The sequence below is a fragment of the Myotis nattereri genome (genome assembly GCF_964212035.1).
Source record: "Myotis nattereri genome assembly, chromosome: 15".
Lineage (NCBI taxonomy): Eukaryota > Metazoa > Chordata > Mammalia > Chiroptera > Vespertilionidae > Myotis > Myotis nattereri.
Window position 1 is genome coordinate 19,732,205 of NC_138090.1, and position 25,936 is coordinate 19,758,140.

Sequence of the window (25,936 nt, forward strand, 5' to 3'; positions counted from 1 at the left end):
CATTTGACTGGTAAATTATCCCTGCCTTGCCATTTGTATTTCACTTTATTTTATTCACTTTTCAGAAAAGTGGTGGTATCAAACTAATTGAGTTGTGTACATTAAATATTTACAGATTTTTAAATGGCAGTCAATAAGATGCTTGAAAAAAAAAGAAAGGTAGGGTGAACACATCATTGCTTTTCTTTTTTTATCTTAAAAGTAAAACATATTTTCTTAAGAAACAATGTATTTTTCAAATACTGTGGAGTTTTCTTGTTATTGTTTCAAATAATATAATTCACAGACCATACAATTCAACCATGTGAAGTGAACTATTCAGTGGCTTTTGGTGATCACGGGAACATAACTGTTAGAAACAAGTTTGGAGCATTACCCCCAAAAGACCCGCACTCCTTAGCCCCTTCACCAGGAGCTCCATCCCCAGCTAGGAAACCACTAATCTAATTTCTGTCTCTTTAAGTTACTTTTTAAAAGGATAATCTATTAATACTATGAATAGAAGTTTAGCAAAACAAATATTTTAGATATTGTAATTTTAAGTCTACTATGCTAATTTTCCTAATGAGCTCTTTTTACTTTGTGTACATCTCCTCTTCTAAGTAAGTAATTATATAGATCCAGTTACCCATTACAATTTTGTTTTTTAAATTCTGGAAAGATAAAAGGTGGCATTCATGAAGGAATGTTTCCAAATCTCTAGTACCCTATATTGAATTCAATTTAAAACATATTCATTATTAATTACTTTAATTAAGTCATTATAAATTTCTTTGAACAATACATCTTGATCTGCTTTTGTTGGGATGGTACAAGGGCATCGCACTCTGCTGACTAGCTTTCACAGAGTAAAGGATTGCTTTCAGATCTGCCACTGGTGCAGTTTAGGGATTTCCTAAAAACCGACCTGAGCCAAGGAATCCTCTCTTCAAAAACCTGCAGCTTCCTGCTGGGCCTGCCCGCTGGGCACGCTCCACCTCTGCCTTGCCCCTCCTTTCCCTGAGGCAGCCTGGGTCCTCCTGGGTGCTTCTCAGCTGTCAGTAAAGAGCTGAGATGTCAGGACATTATTTGATCATAGAAATATTGCCCTTTGCTTTCTCTATAATTATTGTAAATTAGCAGCAGTTTTTTCTTTCAATAAAATATTCTTTATTTTTTTTTAACCTATTATGAATCTGTAAAATAAGGTTTGCTAACTAGATAAAGTAGGTGCTATTATGTGTGTGAACGTTTAAGCTACCAAAGGTAATAAATTGTTTTCATTACTATAAAAGTGTTCATTATAAAGATAGTAGCAATTCAGAGAATTGTTCTTCTGTTTCCACCAGTTCCCCGAAGCCCCCTATAGGATGCTTTATTGGGTTAGCTGTGACATAAAAATGAAACAGATGAGATATTTTGTCTTATGACAGTATTATCTAATTTAGTCTTTTAAGTAATTTTGAGTGTTTTTTCTTTCTAATCAGACCAAAAGTAAGATTTTAAAATATTCCATTATTTAAAGTTATAGCTTTATGTTAGTTTTCATAATGTAATATTTCAACAGAAAGACATTTAATTTCTAATAATGGGTCACTGTAAGAACTTTTAAGAACACAAATGTGTTGTTAACCTTAACATGATATTTTGCATTTTCTTGCTTTCTTTCCTAGAGATCAAAATATCTAAGATTAGAAATACTTAGCTGTAAAATGAAAATAAGGAATTTACAATTTCATGTGTCTATAGGGGGAAAAAGCACGCAAAGTATATTCTCAGCTGAATAAATGCAGCTCTGAAATTGTCTACTTATGATGTGAGAATTGTTTTTCAAATCACATTCATAAGAAAAATAAGATATAGTCATGCACCTCATAACAACAGTTCAGTCAACGAAGGATCACATATATAGGTAGTGGTCCCAAAAGATTATAATGGAGCTGAATTTCTTGTAAGAAATGGAAGGAAGTGTTTGGTTCAGGAGGAATTTTTTCTTTTCTCAGATCGGAGCAGTATCTGTAGGGCTTGACAATAGATTCCCTCTCACTCACTGCACCTCAATCTTGATGCACAAATTACATCCCGATCACTCAGCCACTGACCGGTTCAGCACAGAGGAGCCTGTGCCCAGCGCTACCTATTCAGAGCACTCTGCAGCCAGGCCCGCGTGATGGCCTTCAGAGGGCCTGGCTGGAAAGTTTTTGTTGAGGACCCAAGACCCTGCACGAGGACACAGGCCCCCAGGAGCTGCCTTAACAGGTGCTAAGTGCCACTTGAGCAAAAGCTTTCTGTGGGAGTGCGGAGCCAGCCTCTCCCTGTACTTTGGAAATGTGTCCAGGTTGTCAGGGTTCAAAGCATAGGTAAGTTTTATTTTTCCATCAATTCAGTGCCAGAGAGTGCCCTTCATGCCAGATAGAGTCAACGGAACCCAGAACAAATTTCCACCGTCAAAATATTGAGTCCTCAGTTTTACACTCTCTCCATGTTAAGTGATACTCTTTTTTCTTTTTAAAGTAAATTTATTGGGGTAATATTGCTTAATAAAATTACATAATTTTCAAGTATACAATTCTATGACACACCATTTGTATATTTCCCTGTGTGTCCACCACCCAAAGTCAAACCTTCCATCACCATATATTTGTTCCCCTTTGCCCCTTACTACCCTCATCCCTCTTCCCTCTGGCACCACAGAGTTCTTTAATCTGACCGCCGCTCCAACAGGCAGTGGCCAGAACCACATTGCTGTGACAGCCCCTGTTCTTGGTCTCTCCATCTTGATTTCTCATTCCTGCTGATCCTCAGGCCGCCTGTCAGTCCCCGCTCTCCGTCACTGTCACGGTGATCTGCGCCTCACCCAGCCCGTCCCTCCTCCTTGACATTTCCAATCAGTCCAGCCCAAGTCCTTCTCCATGGAGCAGCACTGGCAGCTCCAGTGTTCTGCCTCTGTCCAGTGGAAGCAGGGGGAGGGCTGTGGGACATGTTTATAAAGTCTACAGCCGCGCACAGAAATGTCCCGGGCCTTCACACGCACTCACCACTCACTCGCCACCTCACCCAGAGCAGCTTCCAGTCCTGAAAGTTCCACTTACAGTAGAACTCATGCAGGTGCGCCTTAAAAATATTTTATGCCGATTTTTACTGTAATTTTTCTATATTTAGATGTATTTAGATACACAAGTGCTTACCAGTGTGTTACAATTGCCAACAGTACTCAGTATGATAATATGCTGTGCAGGTTTGTAGCTTAAGAGAGAAAGGGTGTACCACACAGCCTACGCGTGCAGTAGGCCACACCATCCAGATTTGTATGTGATATTCGCACAAGGACAAATCCACTTAACAATACATTGCTGAGAATGTATCCCTCTCGTTAAGAATGCATGGCCATACACTGCTGCTTAGTGCAAAATTTATAGAAAGTAAGTTAAAATCTAAGGAACATATAGAAGCTGAGTCAAGTTTGTGATTTTTAACTTGTTAGGTATCTATTCTTTGTAAACATAATGAACCATTTCCCCCCTGCAATTACTGTTTTCTAACGTCAGAGGATCAATACAGTAGTTCCCCCTTATCTTCAGGGGATATGTTCAAAGACCCCCCAGTAGTTGCCAGAAACCACAGTTAGTACCAAACCCTATATATACTATGTCTTTTCCTATATATACACACCTATGATAAAATTTAACTTACAAAGTAGGCATAATAAGAGATTAACCACAACAATTAATAATGGATAATTAATACATTGTAATAAAAATTATTGGAATGTAGTGTCTCTCTCTCTCTCTCTCTCTCAACCGATCTGATAACTGTGACAGCTAAGGGACTAAGGATGAGCAGCATATACAGAGAGGAGAGCTGGACAAAGGAATGGTTCACGTCTTGGGTGGGTCAGGAGGGATGGTGCAAGATTTTATCACAATACTCAGAATGGCACCCAGTTTAAAACTTGTGAATGGTTTATTTATGGAATTTCCCACATAGTATTTTCAGGCCCTGATTGACCATAGGTAACTGAACTGCAGAGAAGTGGGGACTGATGTAGTCTTTCTTCCAGCAGGCTGACTAGATAGAAATTTATCCAGTTGTTTGTGGGCACATACGGGAGGCCGTTGCTTAAACTCAAGATGCACATTTCTATTTGGTGTGTTGAGAATTCGCTGGTGTAGGCAGCAGTGCATAGTTCATTTCTTCGATAATGAGTCTCATCCACCACACACATCCGGCTGGATGTCACTCCTGTCACTTCATGCCACTGCATTGATATATTTTTTCCATACTTTCTAGGCAGACCCAGAATATTCGCTCGAAAGGAAAGTATGTTGTAGATATAACAGCAGGAAAAAAAAAAGAATGGGAAAGAGAAGATGACATCCATAGTCCAGATAATTTTTTCACATCTCCTCATTTATATCCCAACCTTTTACACAGTTTCTTCTTACCTTGAACATTTTAAAACTTTCTGAGAGCCCCTTTTGTACTATTCATCTAATTCACTATGAGAAGCCAAGTAAAAGACAATTTTGAAGTAAAAGAGCATTTTCATGAGAATATCAGTGCAGCACAGAGGGAGCAGTGTCTTGATCTTTAATTAAACGAGGATATTTTGAATGCCAGTCGCAGCTGAGAAAATCACAGGGCCCATTAGTGAAAGCAGCTCGCTGCAAGTGTGGCTCTGTGAAGTGTGTGTGCTAGAAGTGTTAGCACAAAAACACTCTGAGCTTCTTTAAGGCTTCTGTTATCCAGAGTAATGGAGGTGTTTAAAGTATCAAGTTACAAAAAAAATTAAGTCTATTAATTAATGTTTGGCAGGTCCTTATATCACTTTGGGAGAGGATGGTAATTAGGCTGAGGATGTGTCTCTTAGAGCAAATGTAACGTGCAGACCATTTCTCCTCTCCTGTGTTGGAAGGAGTCAGAATTGCAACCCTTGTACTGGTAAAATGTCTAATCATGCTCACAACTTATATACTATATAGTTAATAGGAAAAAAAGAAAAGAAAAGCAGGTTTGTATGAATTAACAATATTTTTTAAAATTTACCTTTACTATTGAAAGTCCTACAGATGTCCCATTTTCCTCCATTGATCCCCCTAGGCCTTCACCACACTATATGTTTTAATAGCAAAAATGCTAAAAATGTAATGTGTCATTCATTTTATGTCCTGATTTGTTTTCTTACTTTTTAATATTTTCCCTGTTTTTTAAACCAGGGTTATTTTGGAATTCAGCTTCCTTCAATACCGAGGCTTCATACCTTCATTTCCCCACTTTCCACGGAGAACTCAGTGCAGACGTGTCTTTCTTTTTTAAGACCACGGCTTCCTCCGGGGTGTTTTTAGAGAACCTGGGGATTACTGACTTCATACGGATAGAGCTACGCTGTAAGTCTCCTTTTCCAGAGAAGTCTGTGGTATTCTGTTTACTAGCAAATCCTTCAACTAATGTTTGAAGAATCATGTTTCTACTTTATCTACTGAATCTCTTCCTTGTGTCCCTTCGAAAAAGTTCTTTGAAATTAAGTTACTCTTTCTGTAAGAAATAATTTAGTATTTAACTTGTGATAGGGGAAATCATTGTATTCTCTAGAACCATTTAAGACGCATCTTAAATTGAAATAATTTTTTTAAAAAACACTAAATTCTTAGTAAATAAAAACATTAATTAAATTGCCCAGTCATATTATTTTGCTATCCTCTTAGACTGTTATTATTATCTTGATATCAGATGTATATTGCATGCTTTAAAATTTATACAAACTTTGAATCACTGTAAAATTATCTATAATAATAATAGCATAATATGCTAATTAGACTGGATGACCTTTCGGATGAATCCAGGGCTGCGAGGGAAGCCCGGGTCCTGGGTGCCTGCCTGCGGAGGCAAGTCCAGGTCCTGGGTGCTAGAGGGAAGCCGGTGCTGGCAGCCGGGGGAAGGAAGGCCTACTCTTGCACAAATTTCGTGCATTGGGCCTCTAGTTATTTTATAAAATGCTACTTAGTTTTCTTGCCCTGGATAAATAACTAATTTTTATCAATCTAAAAAATTCACTTTGAGGATGAATTTCTTAAAATTTGTTTTTTTCTTCCCCAAATTAAAAATGTGTTTTACTGCCTCATTCCACATCTATTCTTTGCCACTGTCCTTGGGCTGTCCCATAAAATTCAAATTATCATTTTTATACTGTGCCATGTGCTATTCCTGAGTATGTTGACGACTGGGCTCTCTGACTTGGCCAATCTTTGTGTCTGACATTCCCAGCTCCGGCAGTAGTGACTTTTTCATTTGATGTGGGGAACGGGCCCTCTGAAGTCTCGGTGCAGTCCCCCACTCACTTCAACGACAACCAGTGGCACCACGTTAGGGTTGAAAGGAACATGAAAGAGGCATCCATTCAAGTGGATCAGCTCCCACCAGAGACCCAGCCCGCTCCCGCTGATGGCCATGTCCTTTTGCAGCTCAACAGTCAGCTCTTTGTGGGTAAGTGCTGCTTCTAGGCAGTGTGCCATTTAGCTGTATGATGTGAGCGCAGAGATGAGCCAACATAAAATAATACCAACTATAAAAATAATGATTGAGAACCTGTGTTCCAAACTGTGCTAGGTGTTCCATCTCTTCCTTATATCCAACCTGTGAAATGGGTGTTACCCTATTTTATAAATGAGATCACTGGGAGGAAGGGGGTTGAAGTGACTTGCCTTCAGAAATCCACCTAATACATGATATTCAGATTTGCCTGCGACTAATTCCTGAACCTGCGTTCTTAATATTACAGGTTTTGTGATTTGTTCCAGGACTTGTTTTAACATTAGTGCATTTAGTATGATATTGGTGATGGTTATCTCTGTTCCTAGGAGAGTCCAGAAACCCTCCTTGTAATTTCAAGCAATGCCAACCAGTGACTTTTCATCAAAAATAGGCCAGTAGCAGAAAAAAAAGGAAAGTAGGGAAGAAGCATATAAAATCCATGCTTGACCGGTTTCCCCACTTAATCTGATGGTATCTCTCATTTTGTCCATATTTTGGATATTTTCTTATTACTTCATATTTATATTCAAATATTCCTTTATTTCCGAAATACATTTGTTGGGTACTTATAGACCTGCTAGTGGAATCCTTCTGATTGTGTTGGTTTTATTTTGCATCTTTGCCAATTACTTTACAGGACTTACCATAAAGTTTAAGGGACTCTCTCTTATTTGATCACTTTTTCTATATTTTAATATATGTGAGGACACAGTAACACTGTAAATCAGGATAAATTATAAAGGATCAGAAATCATATTTAAAGCATTTTTAAGAGTTTTGTTTTAGAACATAATTCATGAGATTCCCCATGACATCATCTATTGCTTAACAATCTTGTTTTACTAACTCCCTTTCACTGAGGAGGGTGAAGTTTATTTCTTTTTTTTTTTTAGTAAGATCTATTTGAGATTTCTAGTACATTTATGTACTCATTGTTTCTATCATTCCTTCTTTCACTTAATAAATATTTAATGAGTAAGACACTGTAATGGACAATCTAATCATGATCTTGTGGCCATTTGATTGATTTATTTAAGAGTATGGAAATAATAAAGAATACATGAGAAGAAGGACATATGTTTTCTTTTAATAACATGCTAGAAGCCCAGTCAGGAAGTTGACATAGATAGTTCTTGAATTACAAAAAATGAGAGATGGCCACAGGTAAAAGTATGGCAATTTAAAATCTGTCAGGATCTAGGAAATAGCCTTCCTATTCTTGAAAATTGAAAAGGCTAAAACAGTCCTCAGATCTTTCAGAGAAATCTGCTGCAGTTTGCCAGTGCATGAACTTTTATCCTTGGTATGAATTTTAACTTCGGAGAAATGGAATCACTATATATTGTATCTGATAGGAATCCTGGCCTTAGCTTGATTTCAGGTAGGTGTAATGGATAGAAGTACTATTGTGGTATCAGAAAACTGGATTAGAGCAGACTTGAGTCTTTTACTATCAATCATGTGTTATAATTTTAATAAGGATCTAAGAGCTTTCATCTTTATGGAAGCAATCAGTAGGTTTTTGAATTCCCATATATGTTAAGTCCCAGGATGACTGTGTTACTTAAAAGTTTTAAAAACTGACATGTTTGTTATGTTTAAGTCATAAAGTCATTGAAAATTAAAAAGAAAAGGCAGAAAGAGAAATCTCAGAAAAAAAAGTTACATCTACTATTAATAAAAATCTATTTATACAACTCCCTTCTCCTTAATCACAAGTAATTGACTAAACTAAAATGGTTAATGTGATGTTATTTTAAAAAGGATTACTTTTTGAAAAACACTTGCAGCCGTAGGCAGATACAAGGTCATTGGCTGTCTAGAGCATCAGTTGCCAATCTTTCAGACCTCACGGACCACCAGTGGTCCACAGACCACCAGTTGGTGACCGCTGGTCTAGAGGCCACATGCAGGTCTTGTTTACATCTTCCTCCACCACAGGAGTGGACCACTTTCTTAGGAAAGGGTCCCAACCAAGTAAATAAAACAATACTTATAAGACAAAATATCAATTTATAAAATTACTATTCATCAAATCAGAATTTTAAAATATTTTTGTTGATGAAAATACTTTTTCTCTGCAGTTAACTTTATGGAAGTTAAATTATACTTTAAAAGTTTATACCAAATTAGTGCAAAGTAGGTGAAAAACTAGTAAAAAATCATTAATAATTATAGCTAATTTAATGACACACTTACTAAGACCAAAAAGTAGTTCCCTGCCTCCTGAGTGTGTATTTCAGTGCAGGACACAAGAGACAGCCAATGAAAGAGAAAAATATAAGACAAAATAAAACAATATATACATATGTGTGTATATATGTGTATATATGTGTGTGTGTGTGTGTGTGCAATTACTTATGACAAATACAATAAAAAGCAGAATAAGGAGTCAGGCAATGATTTGGGTTGGCAGGTTCTATTTCAAGTGAGGTAGTCAGGGGAATTCTCTCTGAGGACCTTGCATTTGAAGGGAAGCAGAAAAAGGAGCCCTGTGGGTATCTAACGGAAGAGAATTCCAGGAAGGGAAAATGCTCACAGTGATGGCAGTGAACTTTAGGTAGTAGAGTAGCAAGGAGAGAAACAACAGGAGGAAAAGAGTGGTCCCGAATGAGGTGGAAGCAATGTTGAGCTGTAGGGCATTGTTGAGAAATTTGGATTTTATTTTGAGGGGTCAGAGGCATGCCATGATCTGATTTACATTTTCCACCCTCTCTCTCTTGCTGATGTGAGGAATATGGGTGGAGGGAGGAGGTTAGAGCAGACTATAGAAGTAGTCCTTGTGAGGGATAATGGTGCGTAGGCTTAAGTGGAGATGGACAGATAGACTCAGGACATTTTAAATGTCAATGCACACAGCTTGCTGATGACATGGCTATTGCTGTTATTGTTCACAACGTACCCAGCTCATGTCCAGGGACAAGACACTGCTTTGTAGGGCTCTGGGTTCCTTCCATCATTTCTTTGTTTTTCATTTCACCTAAAGTTAGCTTTTCCTCGTTTCTCCCTTTATCTTATTTTGTAGAATGATTAAAACTGTCCCTGGCTCCACAATCTAGATTATATACTACAAATCACACCATAGTCAGGCTGCAAATACCTGCTTCACAGCCCAGAAAACGTATCTGGCCTTCACCTCCTTTCTCTCCTTCAGTGAGATCTCACCCATCCCCTAACACACTCTCACCAGGAATCAGGGCATCTTTCTTCATATGTTCTGTGCCAATACATGTCAGAAATAGAAGGGACTTATCATGGAAACTGTTTCCTCACATATTAATACCTTCATATAGATGAGCCTTAAGTCTGCTCTCAGACCCAGTGACTCATTATGTGACTGGGAGCCTGCTTTATTCCAATATAATTCGTTTTTTGGTTATAATTTTAAAGGGTAATTTCTTTTTTCTTACTTACAAGTTCAGAAGTTTAATTTTTAGTACACCCTGTCCATCTTAAAAATAATTACATCTCATCAGTATCTTCAAGTGTGCATAACAACTGTCATTTGTATTTGGATACTGGGATAAATGAGTGAGTACATGTAATTGCAAAGAGTTAAGTCTGTGGTTTTCAGCATAACTTTTTTCTCCCAAAAATGGTTTTAAATCCAAGACACCAGTGATGAGGATGATAATAATAATAATAATAATGATAGTAATAATGTTTTAAATTACATGGAAACACAATCTTTTTACATGGAGGACGAAATTGAAAGACTTGGTTAGTGTTAGTCTCAAATACATTTTTTATCATCCTCACATTTGGTAGCTTTTACCAAAAATGCACCTTCTGGTCTGTAAACAGATTTATCAGAAAACTGAAAAACAATTGTAAACTATTTCAAATATCAAGTAAAAATAGGAAATAGTAGAACTTTTGATAATGTAGAAATGCTTGCTTTAGATACTGTGGTTAACATTTTATGTACGTATAAAACACTGTGGATATTTGAATATATGTTATTTTTATTCAAATTATATTCTCCATCTCATTGTGCTATTATAGCCAGGCCTGTGTTGATAATATTTATTGACATTACATTTTTCAGCTTAAAATTTCTGCAGTCCCTCAGAAGTGATTTCTGCAATGGGATAACATGAGAGAACCGAGGGCATTTCTCCATTGCCTGTTCCACTCTCTTCCCTAAAGACCAGTCAGACAGTGTAGTCACATCTCAGAGTGAAACTCTGAGGCAAGGCTAATGCTTCAACTTCTGAGTAAAATCACTAAAAATGAATAGAAAGCATGATTTAAAACGTAATTCAGCTGGGCAGCGATTATATATGGTGATTGAAATAGGAGTAAGTAAATTATAAATGGTTTCAGAGACTCAGCTAGTATTGGCCTATATACCAAGGAATTATAAAACAGAAGGATGTTAACAACCCCTGTATTTCTAATATTAGAGCTATTAGCTTCAACTAATCTCTACTGTAGTAAGTTATGCAAAGTGGAGCAATAACATAATGAACAAAAATTCTTGCATAAAAAGTGAGAAAAGTTAACATTAATGTAATGTGATAGATTAGAAACAAACAGCTCCATGAATGAACATCTCCTCTTCCCCAAATAACCTCAATGATCATGTTACTTTTCGTAATAAAAATGATAATCGCCCATTATTTGTAGGCCATCTTTCTCTATCCTTGCTCTTAATTATGACATTGGGTCCATACCGACCTTTCACATTCTTTCACTTTGTCCTGTTTTGTATGTGTGTGATTTATGACATATCTTAAATAGTTCTATTCAGAGGTGCTTATTCATTACCCTAAAAACTAAGTTCAGCAACATGAAGCTAATCGGTGTGTAAAACATATGCCCTTGAACTTGTTAACTCTGAGGGCTCAATGTCCAGAATCACTGCTTAAGTTCCCTTATGCTCACAAACATTCTCCAGCCACAGAAGTGATGGAGGGAAAAGAATCAATCATTTTTAAAGCTGAAATGTGACAGTGGTCATTTTCTATTTTGGTTTGTAAACTCAGCATTTTTCTTAGAAGCTTCTTAAATTAGCCTTGAATTGATTTTCATTCAACCAGCTCTGCAATTTTTGTTTGCCATCTAAATGCTTTTCCTGACAGGTTTTTAAGTGGGACAAGGTCCACTTCAATACTTTGTGACTAGGCCCTGAAGGAGAAGAAAGGACTCATGAAATAGACTCAGAAGTCATTTGTACTGAATTTGAATTGCATCAAATCTCCAAATGTTTATTGAGTATTTAGAGGGGGGGTGGGGAATGTCTGACCCATGGGCCTTAGAAGGCCCACGTAATCATTTGGTCTGGCCCTGCCAAGGCATTAGAGGTGAGTTAATTTAATGTTTGACCAAATATAACAGGATAATTTTTACCTTGATAATTTTGTGTGGCCCGTGAAATATGTTACAAATATCTAAATGGCCCTGGGCAGAAAAAAGGTTCCCTACCCCTGATCTAAAGCAAGCAGTTTCTAAACGCCATTCGGAAGTTTTAATGTTGAAGTCTTTGAAGGTTGGTTCTTAGTCTTAAGTGCACATTAGTATCACCTGGGATCTTCTGGGACACTGGCAGTGCAGGCACAAAGACATATTCATTTACTGTGATGGGCATCTGTGCACTTTCAAAGTTGGATATTACCAATATGTCTTTTACTGGTCTTTCAGTGAACATATACTTGTATTTCTATTGACTATATCTAAGAGTGGAATCACTGGGTTGTAGGATCTGCCTATGTTAAGTATTAGGAGACACTGATAAATCTCTCCTTGGATAGCCTCCTCTGTGAAGTGGCTTCTCAGATCTGTTGCCCATTCTCTACAGGATTGTCTTTAAAATATTCTTCATATGTTTTAGATGATTCCCATTTAGATAAATTTATTCCAAATATACTTTCTTTATCTCTATGGATTGTGTTTTCATATTGTTAATGGTGTCTTTGGAGGAACAGACATTCTTTTAAATCTTTATTGTTGAAAGTATTATATATGTCCCCTTTTTCCCCCATTGAACCCCTCCAGCCCGCCCTGCCCCCAGCCCCAGGCTTTCACCATCCTGTTGTCTGTGTCCATGGGTTAAGCATGTATGCATACAAGTTTTTTGGTTGAACATCTCCAACCCACCTACCCTCCTCCACCTTCTTAATTATAATATATTCTAGATTTTTTCTTTTTATGTTCAGTTTGGTTTTGGTAGGCTAAAGTACAGTTGCAGGAAGAGAATGCCAGATAACTTGGAATGATTTTTTATTTCAGGCTGACTTTCTTTTGTAGTAAATATGTTGCATCAGTACCAAAGTGAAGTGCATAGAAGTCACCTTTCTCTTTATTGTAATCATATCACTTAGTTCAATTATCATCTCCCTTCCTTCAGATGTCTTTTTCATATTTAGCCGCAAATGCTTCCAGTGTACTTTCCATGCCCAGTGAACAGATCTGAGTGATTGTTCCAGAATTGAGATGGGCTCTCTTGATATCAGAGAATACGACTGATACCACCAATAGTTCTTATCTTTAGAACGGGCCTTACTTATGGTCAAAGAGAGCTGCTGTGGCTCTGTCAGGTGAGAAGTCTAAATAGACCAACTGCCCCGCTGCTGCTCCTATGAGGACATGTTCTTACCACTGACTTTGGTTTAGGGAAAAGTGCCTGAAGGTTCTCCTACAACCTTCAAGAGTGGCATTACTCGGTTGCTTATACCAGCTGCCTTTTTCAACCACGATGGTTCCTTGAACATGAGAAGAGCCTTCCTCTTCCCAGCCCTCCCAGGGCTTTGCTCAATGAGGAGCACTATATAGCAGAATCATAGCTGGGCTTCCAATCTGTTACCTCTATGTGAACTAGTACGGTCCTATCTGCAAGGCTGTCTTCCCCCCCACCCCCCGATGGCGGGGCAGGACTGGAGTGGCGATCCAATGCATGATATACCACTATTTCCTTCCATCCCAACTCAAAGCCCAGCCCACATGGCCTGTCACTTCCCTGCCCTGCTGCTTTTTCTGCCGTGGTCCTGTGGGCAGGGAGAGCTCCTGTTCTCTGCCGGACAAGCTTTCATGACTTTGGATTTTAAAGAGCAGTGTGTGAATCTTGATTTCTTTCTGCCTCTAAGGCCCCTGGGCGAATTATGCAGCGGTTCCCAATTAATCCTCATTATATCCGAGCGCAGCACATAAATAATTTTCCATTAAAAATTAAAGGTCTTCCTGCCGCAAAAAGTTGTGGAAAATTGGCATAGGAAAGAGTCAGCTTGTTCTCTTTGACAATAGCATCTGTCACTTGGACTAACTTCCTGAGAATAATGAACGTGATAAAGGGATTGGGCTCAGTCTCTGCTCGGCACCCAGCACACCTATTTAGGTGCCAGGCCCCAATACTGTTGTGTAAGTGAACAAATTCCGTTGCATTCATTCACTTGGAAAGGTTAGGCATTTGTCTCACAGAATACTCAGTGTTTGGGAAGTTCCGGAACTCATTATATCTGATGTAGTATGGCAGGTAAATTGATAGAAAATTAATTGGAAGACAGTTCCAAACATAATAGCTCAGCAGAAATATCCAGAATCAATTAATCAAACTGTAACTCATTTTCATTGGCCATACATTGGAATCTTTAATTAAGCTTTTAAACCTAATCCTATTTACAATACCTATGTTTTCCAGAATAGTTACATCTTAAGATATTAACTTGATACCTAATGGTAAGGTAAAACTCTTCAATACATGTATGACACATAGGTTTATATTTAATTATACATTACTTTTTTGATGATTTAAAAAGGTAGTTTAAAACTATTTAACTGGGTAAACATGAACTCTTTAAAAATACAGAATTAAGAGGTCCTGTTTACTAAGCTGAGTATTGATTTTTTTTCTCAAGGTTACAAATACTATTTAAGCATTTTTTTCTGACCTTCTCCACCTGTTATTTATTTCTACCCATAACATCATGGGGTAATTGTGTGTTTACCTGCCTAAATCTAGACTAGACTGTGAGCTCTTTGAGAGCAAAATCATTTGCATATAACTCTGAACCTCCAGTGCCCGACACTGTGCCTAGCAAAGAGCTGCTAAATAAAACTTACATTTTTGAAATGCCATTCAAACTGAAAGTGATCTGAGAAGTAGAAGAAAATGGAACTTTTCTTGTTTGATCATGTTTTCTTTTTGTGGAGAATAAAGAGGCTTCCTTGTAACAAAAGACCACCTGTAGCTTCTGGTCCCATTTCTGCCTCCAACTAAATGTGTTTATTTTAAAATCACTCAGCTCTGCCCATGGGGTTGGCCCTGGACTCCTCTGTGCCTTTAGAGTCTCATCATCTGAACCAAAACAAAAGAAAATAAAAAAGAATAGACCAGTTGGAACAGTTGAAAATGGATTGTATTCAGTTGTTGGACTCCAAGTTATTTCCTTATCATTACGTCCTTGGCAGAATGATATAACCACCTAAGTCAGACAGCCTGGATGTTTAGAGTGACACATGCCTAACAGACCAGGATGTAACATTACTATATACTACAAACTGTATACCATGACCTACCACGCTATAACATGAAGTGAGTGAATCTACCAGGAGCATGCCTCTAATGCAGACTTCACAGGAGCTGGCCTCCCTCCAAAGAACCCGGGGCTAAAGGTAAAGCCAAGGCTGTGGGCTGCCTGACCCAGGAAAGAAAACTCCGGCAAGGATGCCAAAAACATGTGTCAGAGGCTTAACTCTGAGCACTAGACATTCTTACTGAGTTGTTAGCAGATGGCAGAGTAGGGAGGTCTGAAGCCAAGGTGAGGAGCAGCTTTGATGTGGAAGGGAACGAGTCCTGAGAATACGGCAGAAGAGAGACTACCAGAATGGCAGGAGATTGAGTAAATGTAAGCCAAATGAAACAAGAAGACTGTCAGCTATTCTGAAACTGGGAGGAAGTTAGTCCTTTCCTTCCTGCCACACCCACATAAACTGGAGTTGGGGTGCATCCAGATGCGCACCACACTGCATCTGGATTTAGAAATAGAAAAATCTGACCCACACCCTGAAGACATCTGTATTTTCATTGAAGAAGCACAAATTATGTCAACTGAAGCCATTTGAATACAGAAAAATTTAAATACAATAGTTTGAATAGAGACCATTATGTCTATGAATCTGAATTATAGAGAGCATTAGTGCATGAGTCCAGAATTCTCAAGAGTTCTTTTGGTTTCCACTTCATGGTATTTCATTATCCAAGATTAAAGAATGAATTTATTCTCTAGTCATTGAGTTTTATCCTTAGTCATAGTCTGGGACCCAAACATCCCTGTGCAACAAAAGGGTTCTTCTCTTCAAACTTTGAAACAAGAGGCCCCCGTGTCCCAGTCCTGAGGTATTGCCGGAAGCCGGTCCATCCTTGCTGCTTGACACAGTCGCTGCAGGAAAGAAACATCTGCACAGCATATGTTTCAAGGGACCTGGCGTATATAGCATACTGTTCTTAATATGTTTGCTCCCCTTAGCGCTGTGTGTTTTAACCAAGGTCACCTCTCCGAGAAAGGTTGTTTCCCCAGGTAGGAATTTTTCCCTGAAGTCAGGGAGGGGATGCCTCTCCTAGAAAGGTTGTTTCCCCAGGTAGGAATTTTTCCCTGAAGTCAGGGATGGGATGAAACTCCTTAACTAAGTGCCAGGCGGGTAGTTAATCACTTTAACTACAAACAATCATGCTTAAACTACATAATCTTTACTCCCTGGAATGGAGATAAGAAACGCCCTAACCTTTGTAATAGAAATTGACAGGATTAAAATCAACTGGTATAAATACGGATGTAACAAAACAATAAACAGCAGAACCTCTCTGGAGATCGAGACCAGAACTTGGCTGGAGATCCTGGCTAGGCTGCTGATCAACTGAACACTGTCTCCGTGTCATTCCTTCTTCGCCGACTCCGTCCACACCTTTGGGGACCCCTGGACCCGCTGGGGTTGGTGGACCCGCTGGGGTTGGACCCTGGCAAGGTATAATCTGGTTTAATTTAAAATTGTATTAATTAATTAGTAATAATAAATTGAGTATTAGTAGTTATTATTAATGTCAATTGCTAATGAATTAGTTATTACCAATGGCTATTGCACAGCTGTTATGTCCGGGCACCGTTCTGCAACCCTTATTGAATACTCTCTCTAATGAAGGGACACTGACAATATATGGCATAAATTGGTAAAATATAAAGCCTGGTAGATGGTGAGAAATATTTATTTAGCGTCCTTCTGGCCAACTTTTGTTTATGACATACAAAAAACCCTGAAATCTCTGAGAGTAAGGAGGCTTTAAGCTAAGTGAACCAGGAGGGGAGGCAGCGCACATGTACACAGGTAGGTGCAGAGCAGGTATGAGGTCCTGGGTGAGGCAGCACCATCTGTTCAAAGACAAAGCTTCTTTTTAAAGGTTCTGTGACCATCTAAGTTCCTTTTGATAGAATCACCCGAATAATTCAGATTAGGGCATTATTATGCCACTTCAAGTTCTGAGCATTCGTTAATGATATTTCTGGACACAGATTTATGTGAAAGTCCCCCTAGAGCTTACGTTCTTATTAGGTAGTGCTTTAAATGTGGAGGACAAGTGTTTGTCTGAGGAAGATTCACCTCTGAGGATTGTTGAACATGTATTAATTGCCCTGTTTCTGGCTCACAGAATCAGTATTTCTTAGGGTGAGCTCCTGAATCTGTGTTTCAATAAAGCCTTTACATGTATTTGCATAGTCTCTAAAGTTTGAGAATCTCTGTGTAGAATAACAGGGTCTGATCCTATCCAAACATTTTAAATTTCTCCAAAGGTAACTTGATAAGTGCATACTGTTGTATATTATTTAATTAACTAGAGGCCCGGTGCACGAATCTGTGCACGGGTGGGAGGGGATGCTGGAGATTGGCCGGCCTGTGCCGCCCCTGATCGGTTGGGGAGGGCAATCAGGGGCGGGGCTGGCCAGGGAGAGGGTCCGCGGGCAGTTGGCTGGCCAACCCCACCCCCTGGTCAAACTCCTGGTTGAGGGGACAATTTGCATATTAGCCTAATATTGCGTATTATTATATAGGATGTTTACCACTGTGTTTCTTCATCAGTCCTCTTCCCAATTTTGTTGAGTCTTTCCAAGCTTAAGACAATGAATGCTGGACCAACATTTTGAAAAAATTCAACCAAAAAAAAAAAAAACTCCAACTAACAGAACACATCAATGTGGTCAAGTTAGGAGGACTCAAGGTTTCATTATAATTCCCACTAAGTTTCAACTGTACCAGCATCAGGATCAGTTTTCCATATGAGGACAAACCACACTTACCCACAAATATGTTCTTATTTAAAATTGCAAAAATATGTTGCTTTCTACATAAGAACTAATTTTTAAAAACCTCCTCAATTTAGAGTTTAATAAATACTTTTTAGAAAAAAAATATGTAACAAATTCATCTTTTAGAAAAAATTGAATTAATGTTTTGTCTTTTTCAAGTCTTTTAATGTTTTGTCTCAAATTGTACTTCCAAAATTATATTTTTGCTCTTCAAATTTCTGCAGTTCTCTGGGAGGCCTCAGTTCTGCTTGGTCTTTAAATCCTGAATAAGACATCTAGGACCGTGTTTCCATCTGCAGTATCTCCCTTTCAGGTGGAACGGCCACCAGGCAGAGGGGCTTTCTGGGATGCCTCCGGGCCCTGCAGCTGAACGGGCAGGCCCTGGACCTGGAGGACAGGGCCAGGGTGACTCCCGGAGTGGAGCCCGGCTGTCGGGGGCATTGCAGCAGCTACGGGAAGCTGTGTCGCAACGGAGGGAATTGCAGAGAGAAGCCCAGTGGATTCTCTTGTGACTGCACCTTCTCTGCATATTCAGGGCCTTTCTGCTCAGATGGTAAGGATGGCATGGGTACCTAAGAGGAACACGTATCCAATATGAATAAACATCTGTTATTGTCTGTGTTGCCATTTGAAACATATAAACAAAATCCATTTCTTTTTTTTGTTTTGTTATTTTTGCAAAATATTTTTTTTTTGCTCCCCACACTTTATTTCTTAGGATTGCCTTAATTCTTAAAAAGTGTTTATTGATGATGTCTTAAAGTGTTAAGTGCTCAATCTGATTTTTTTTCTATCTAATATTAGTGCTGTTATTATGGTTGTCAACAATCTGCCCCTTGGGACAGTTCTCTATTGTAAAATTATTAAGGGTATTATTGTTATTTTTATTTTATATTTCTAATCCTCACCCTAGGATATTTTTTTCCATTGATTTCTAGAGAGAGTGGGAGGGAAGAGAGGGAGAGAGGGAGGGAAGAATGGAAGGAGGGAGGGAAGGAGAGACATCAACATGAGAGGGACACATCAGTTGGTTTCCTTCCACATTAACCCTTACCAGGGCTAGGGAACTTTCAGCCGAGGTACATGCCCTTGATCAGGAATCGAACCTGTGACCCTTTTGGTCCCTGAGCCAAAGCTCTAACCACTGAGAAAACAGGCCAGGGTAATTATTGTTATTTTTTATGAAGATAGTCAACAATGCAGGAAAATCTAGGACACGTTGTTGGGTTTTTTTGTTTTGTTTTTTGCTTTTTCCAAACAGATATTTCTCTAAGAGTATAAATACATTTTTCCTTATATATTGTTGTGTAACAAAATATGGGCATTTTGCTCTATAATGTGTCAAGTATCTGGTTGTGAAGTAAAATAGTGAAATATTTTTCAGCTTGTCTTGTTCACTGGTCTCCATCATGGAAGGAAAAAGAACTGAGGTAGTATTAAGTGTTTTGGACAGGCATCTCTGAATACACAAACATTTGTTAGACTTTCATAGTTTCTCCTAGAAAACTGTTGTCCAGTTCAATTCAGTTGTTTTATTTAAATGTTTCTGGCTTAGTGGACCTTTTCTGAAAGGAGACTCACAACAACAGGCTCCCAATTGAAGCCACCTCCAATTTACTACGAAAGCATTGGGGATTATTTAATGAAAAGTTGTCAAAAACGCACTCTGCACGTTATCTCCTTTTTCTCAGGAATGAGTTATTATTTTGAAGTCCACCTGTAGTCATAAATCTCACACTGCTGCTGCCATTTTAGGAGACTTTTCACATTTAAAGTTAGAAATAAGACTGCTTGGTCACCGGAACATGTCTTCATTTCCTGAATCAAAATGATTTCTGTTTCATATTGTTAAGTGCAATCAGGAATTCTGTATCCACATATTATACTGAATATAAAAAAGTATATAACAGATAATAAAAGTAATAAACGAAAGACCTCCTGAAGTTCCGCGGGAGTGGAAACGTTGCTATATTAACAGTACGCATCATCCACAACTCAGATCCAACAACTGGGCCTGCATAGTAATGGATAGGAACAGGTTCTGGATGCGACACTCACTGTCTTTCCCACTGTCCTCTTCATTTTATGCATGTGTATTTGGCGTGGGAGTGCGTGTGCATGTGTGTGTGTGAATCTGAGATACTATTCTCACGGGAATAAAATACTCTGCCTGGGCACAATGATTTAAACGAGGCTGGGTAGTTCCTATGTGCATCTCTGCTACACAAATGCCCATTTCTCCTATTATGGTAGACTTTTGAGTGCACAGTGAGTAGGAGAAAGTCTTTAGACAGAAAGGAACATTCTGCCTGCTGATCCTGGAAGGTCATAGAATGCCTCAGTCTTCCTTTCTCCCTGATATAGGAGGGCTAATGTATTCTGGCTATAAAATGATAGGTGGGCTTAAAAGTTACATAATAAAATGGATGGGAAGGGAGATGAAAGTCAAGAAGCCTGGTTTATGTTTATACTTGGGGGGGGGGGAGCATTAAGCTTTCAATGATGAGATTAACTAGTGGATTAATTACATATAATTTTAACATAAAGCCATTTCAGTGACCATTGTGAAAGCTCTGTTAATCTATAGTGTTATTTAATTCTGGTTCGAGGGTATTTCTTATATTTATTTAATTTGTTATTTTTGATTAAAAATATCAGTTAATATCACTGAAACAAGATCCTTGGTCTTAATTTTTAATATGAGATGTATATATCATTTCAGAGATTGCTGCATATTTTGGATCCGGCTCATCTGTGGTTTACCATTTTCAAGAAAATTATCCCTTAAGTAAAAATTCCAGCTCCCACGCTGCTTCATTTCATGGTGATCTAAAGCTGCGCCGAGAAATGATCAAATTTAGCTTCCGAACAACACGGACACCCAGCTCACTGCTCTATGTGAGCTCCTTTTATAAAGAGTATCTTTCAGTCATCATTGCCAAAAATGGTGAGTGCTTTTTAGATGAGAGAGAGAAAATTGAGTTAGAGCATTACATCAGTAATAATATGGATCATTCTCGTATTCTTGCTTCTCAGACTACAAACAGGAAGAAAAAATGTGCCTGTCTTTTGTATTCAATTTTGTATTTTCACTACTGTCCCATAAATTCAATCTAAAAGGATTACTGAAAGGAATTAAGATGCCTTTATCTCCTTATAATTTTGATAAGTATACATAGCCCATATGAATTATACTTTATTATATAAAATATTTATTATATTTTATTATTGCTAGAAGCTCTTTGCTATTCCATATGAATATCAGCATCAGTGTTGTGGTTGATTTTGAAATAAGATGTCACTCTGCACATAACAAATATTTCCTTCAAATCAAAATACAATATTTTGGAGGAATGCTGACAAACTAGTATTGTGTATAAGAAAATGTCCACAAAATAATTTGTTGATTCTAATTATAGGCAATAAAATAGTCATGGACAGTGCTGGTGCCTTGATGCAGGGCAATGGCGTGTGGGTTAGGATGTGTGATTCCTACAGAAACCTTGTCACAGAGACTACTTACTGTTATTTTTTTTCTTCCCTTTATCCTGATTAAAGATAAAAATGTCATAAATACATTCTCGGCATGAGGAAAATAAACACATTTACAAACGTGAATATAGCATTTCAATTAAATCAAACGTGGCCCATGGGCACTGAAGGCCAAAGTAAAAATAATGTAAAAATATTGTTTAATAGGTATGTTTGCCTTCACTGTATACATTTTGAGCTTAAAGCTTATCTATATGTTAGGACATTTTCTTTGTTAAATCGGAAGATATTCTGTGCAGTAAATTGACATCGTTACAGGCAGTTGAGTACTATAAATAGTAAGTTTGGCTTAAAACCATTTGTTTTACTCTAATTTCATCCCGAAATTTAGACCATGACCACTTGGCGAAATATTTCTCATCTTTAGTAAAACTACATTTGCTTAATAATTTTATTAATCAATTACATTTCAGGGGTGGAGATTATAGAAACAGGATGCTATTACAATATTCCACAATAGTTTGGTATTTTATAATATACCAAGTCTTTTTTTTGTTTTTAGTTAGAAGCTAGTACAGATATTTGTATTTACTTAATTCCATATTGACATCTAGGAGGAAAAATTAAAAATTTGCAGGAAAAACAATGCTTATTAGCAACAGGCTTGGTCTTGATTTCGCATAGAAACTGACTTCTAGGAATTATGATGAAAGGATACACCCAAATAAAATATTGTGAATTTCCCCCAGAAATTACTAAATAACAGCAAATGAACTCTGAATTTTTATAAGTAATTTTTAAAATACAATTTTAACTGGAAATATAATTTCCCTCCCCACTTTAGGAAGTTTGCAGGTCAGGTACAAGCTGAATAGATATCAAGAACCAGATGTCGTTACCTTTGATTTCAAAAACATGGCTGATGGGCAACTTCACCACGTCCAGATTAACAGAGAAGAAGGAGTGGTCTTTGTAGAGGTAACATAGTCAACCCTAGAGAGGCCAGGGTTATAGTTAGGACTGGCCAGCATGAAGGACCCACAGCAGATATGTGATAATGGCTGCAGTAAACAAAGTCATCCTTTCAGGGCTGCTGGTGCACAGCCCCTACCGTCAAATGTGTGGTCAGAGTGCTTTAAGGGGGATAAGATTCTGTCCAAGATATTATTAATATTTTATACTTAAATATACAAACTTCCAGCATTTGTTTTACTGCTCAGGAGGGAAATACTGTCTAGTTTATCATCGTGCACTACTGGGGGGGGGGGCTGTTGCTGCTCCGATGAAACCCGTTCGCTTCGGAGGGGTCTAAACGCAGCCACAATTCTAGCACTGAAATTAATTACTGCAACATCAGTAAATATAAAAGTAATGTGAGTCACAGCAGAGAAAGTGGAAGGATTCTACCAGCTTTGGAAGAAAAGCACTAATGTTTCAGCATAGAGGAAAATTTCTTAGCCGAATAAACTCAAGTAAAAACAAAAACAACGTTGGCTTTTCAATTTTGTCTTTCTCATATAGTGGAGAAAAATAAAGCGATTAAGGGGATAGGAGATGGGCTGCAGTGGTATCTGAGGGTAATATAGAAATAGTTTAGAAAATAATATTCAATTTTATATATGGCTAACCTTTGGGGCCACACTAACCATTGCCTATTTTATCATTTTTGGGTTGCTGTTTTTTTCCTTTGCTTCCTCTCCTCTTCTCAACAAAATGGCATCCATGTGGATTTTGGCATCTCGTATAACAATTTTGTAGATTGACGAGAATGCAAGGAGGCAAGTCCACCTGTCATCAGGTACAGAATTCAGTGCAGTCAAATCTCTTGTACTGGGCAGGATTTTAGGTAAGTAAAAGAAACAACCTTTCCTCTGATTCTGATGCATAGACATGGATTAGAAGAGTCATATTCCAAACACACACACACACCCCACTGCAAATTCATCATTCCCCCACCTCCCCCCCCACAAAAATCTCTGGCCTTATTTTAGTTATAAGGCAGCAAGTGTACTTTCTCAGAGGTGTGTGTAATTCTGAGTAGGAACCTATAGGGTGAGCAAGCATTCTCCTTCATAATGTTATAATGCCACTCTGGCGTAATGAAACAAGGTATTCTCACATTTCAAAAATATCAAATAATAGTCCTGGCCTGGGTGTCTAAGTGGTTAGAGTCTTGGCGTGCACACGAAGGGTCTTGGGTTTGATTCCAGGTCAAGAGCACCTGCTTGAGTTATAGGTTTGATCCCGATCCCGGGCCCGGTCTGGAGTGTTCGGGAGGCAACCAATTGATGTGTCTCTCTCCCTCTCCCCCTCCCTCCCTCTCTCTCTTCCCTCCTTATTCTCTCCATCCCTTCCACTCTCTCTGAAAATCAATGGGAAAATATCCTCCAGTGAGAATTAACAAAACAAAAAACAAAACAAGAAATCAAATAGTAAGAAAGAACAGGTTACCTAACTATTTCACCCAAGATAGTAAATGTACTTAATTTTTTTTTTACCTTTTTCATGATTTGTACCTTGATTAATCATTCCTTACATTCCCTGTACATAATCTCACAATATTGAGAATGTTTGATTAAGCCTATGGGTGAATGATCAAAATATTGGCCTTGGAGAAGATTCCTAGTTAAGTTTATAAATATTTATAGGCTTTTTAGTACCATGATGAGTATCACAATTGTGTGCTGTTACTCTCCAGACTAGGGAAATATCATGGATTGCAGTGTTCTTCCAATGTGCTAGAGTGGACATAAAAAATATGTGCAAAGTATTGTTGAGATAGTTGGAAGCTTAACTGAAATATTCCAAATGCGTTTCATAGTGTAAATTATATAAATTCAACAATAGCAATAAAAAATCAATTGAATATAACATATCTTCAGCTCAAGTGTTCCTCAGGGTAGCAGGGTCTGAGATGAGGCATTATGTAACAATGTAAAATACAAAGTAGAAAATCCTAACAATTATGCATAATGTTGATAAAATCATATTTTTGAAGAAGTTACATCTTCAAATTTAATGCCTGCGTTACTGATTAAAATATTTTTGTGAGTAGAAATATATTAAATATATTATAAAACTATTGAGAAACTGATCTTCATTTTATGAGGAGGATTGTATTAACCAAGGAGAATAATAACATTCATTATATAAATATTTATTTTTCTTTTTGTAAAGAAATAGGGGAGATTAGTATGGAATTAAAGATGTTAATGTTTTTATTCAAGATTAGCATATTATTCAAATGCATATTGCTCATGCTGAAAAATAAGATTAAAGTCCAAATTCAGCAATGAACTGCTACTCATTCTCCTACAAGTATAAGAAAATTTATTTGACGTGTACCTAAGGTTTGGATCTTGACAGAGGACTAATGCTGAGTTCAAATCATTTCTAATTCCAAATAGACTAATAATTTATGGTCAAATTTAGTGTGGTATATGACATTACAATAAAATGTTATGTAGTACATTATTATATTTTAATGCAGTATATTAAATTATAGTAAAATTGATGCTAAAATGGAACTATTAATTTTCCAGAGAGTTGCTCAATCTTGAAGTTCCTCATTATGTTAGTCCAGGTCCTCCAAGAAGCAGGTGAAAAGACAAACTTAACCATGTGAGGGTATTATTAAGGGAACACTTGTGAGAAAGAAAATAGGGAGGAAGTTGGCCAAGACCAGCATTGCCATCCGATGGTCATGCAATTCTGCCTCCAAATGAAGGGGCGGGAGGGAAAGTTAGACAGAAGTATCCTGGACTCCTGTGCAGTCTGACAGAGATTGCACACCCTTTGGAGATCCCTGGAATCCGTCAACCATCAGAGGAGTCCCATGTTTTCCACTAAGGGGCCTGCCTTAGAGTCCCTGCTGTGACCAGCCATTGGCTGGGAACAATCCCTGGGAAGCATGGCCTTGGCCCAAGCATGACAATGTGTTTCAGAGCCTGCAGCCATGGCCCCTGGTCAGTTACTCTCCTCTAGTTGGAGGTCTGCAAGGCACATTCTTACTGACCCTGCTTATCAACTATGGCTGTCCTTTTTGAAAGCCCATTTGGCTCACTGATTCGTTTAACTCCTAGTTTGTCATCCCCTGTTGTGTAATGCAAGAAGGTCACACAGCAAGGTAAACATTGCATCTGCCCCCACAGAGCTCATGGTTTGTGGGCATACAGATGATCATTATACAAAGTGTTGTTCTGTATTTAATTGAATATAATATACCCTATGTTGCTTCAGATAAAAGAGTTCCAAATCACCCTCCAGAATAAAATACATTAAAATACTTGTATCATTGTATAATTTCTGAATATTTTTTAAGGGAGCAGAATATAAATATTAACCAGTTGTTTCTTTGGAGTTGTCATTTGCCTCCATTGTCAACCAAAGACTTAAGGATATGACCATCCATTGCAATTTCAGATGGAAACCCAGAAATGAAGAAAATACTTTCCCACTCTTACTTTCTCCAGTATTCATTTCTTAAATCCAGGAGGAACTAAGGGGTAATTTTGGATTACTGTCAATGTTGACAAATATTAGAAGCAGATATTGAGAAAGGAAGTTAAATTTTAAGAAAAAATATCAAATTGTACTAAGTTCCTATTACACTTCAAATTTTTAAAGGCTCACTAACTTTG

General features: G+C 37.9%; 1 protein-coding gene across 1 annotated transcript in view; it reads left to right on the forward strand.

Moving 5' to 3' along the window:
* The window catches only part of CNTNAP4 (contactin associated protein family member 4), a 242,690-nt gene that overhangs the window by 202,403 nt on the left and 14,351 nt on the right, over positions 1-25,936 (forward strand). The window contains exons 16-21 of the mRNA XM_081107966.1: positions 5,196-5,366; positions 6,244-6,462; positions 18,118-18,357; positions 20,527-20,751; positions 22,141-22,274; positions 23,055-23,142. Of these exons, the coding sequence (XP_080964092.1) occupies positions 5,196-5,366; positions 6,244-6,462; positions 18,118-18,357; positions 20,527-20,751; positions 22,141-22,274; positions 23,055-23,142 (1,077 nt within the window). The remainder of the gene's footprint in view (positions 1-5,195; positions 5,367-6,243; positions 6,463-18,117; positions 18,358-20,526; positions 20,752-22,140; positions 22,275-23,054; positions 23,143-25,936) is intronic.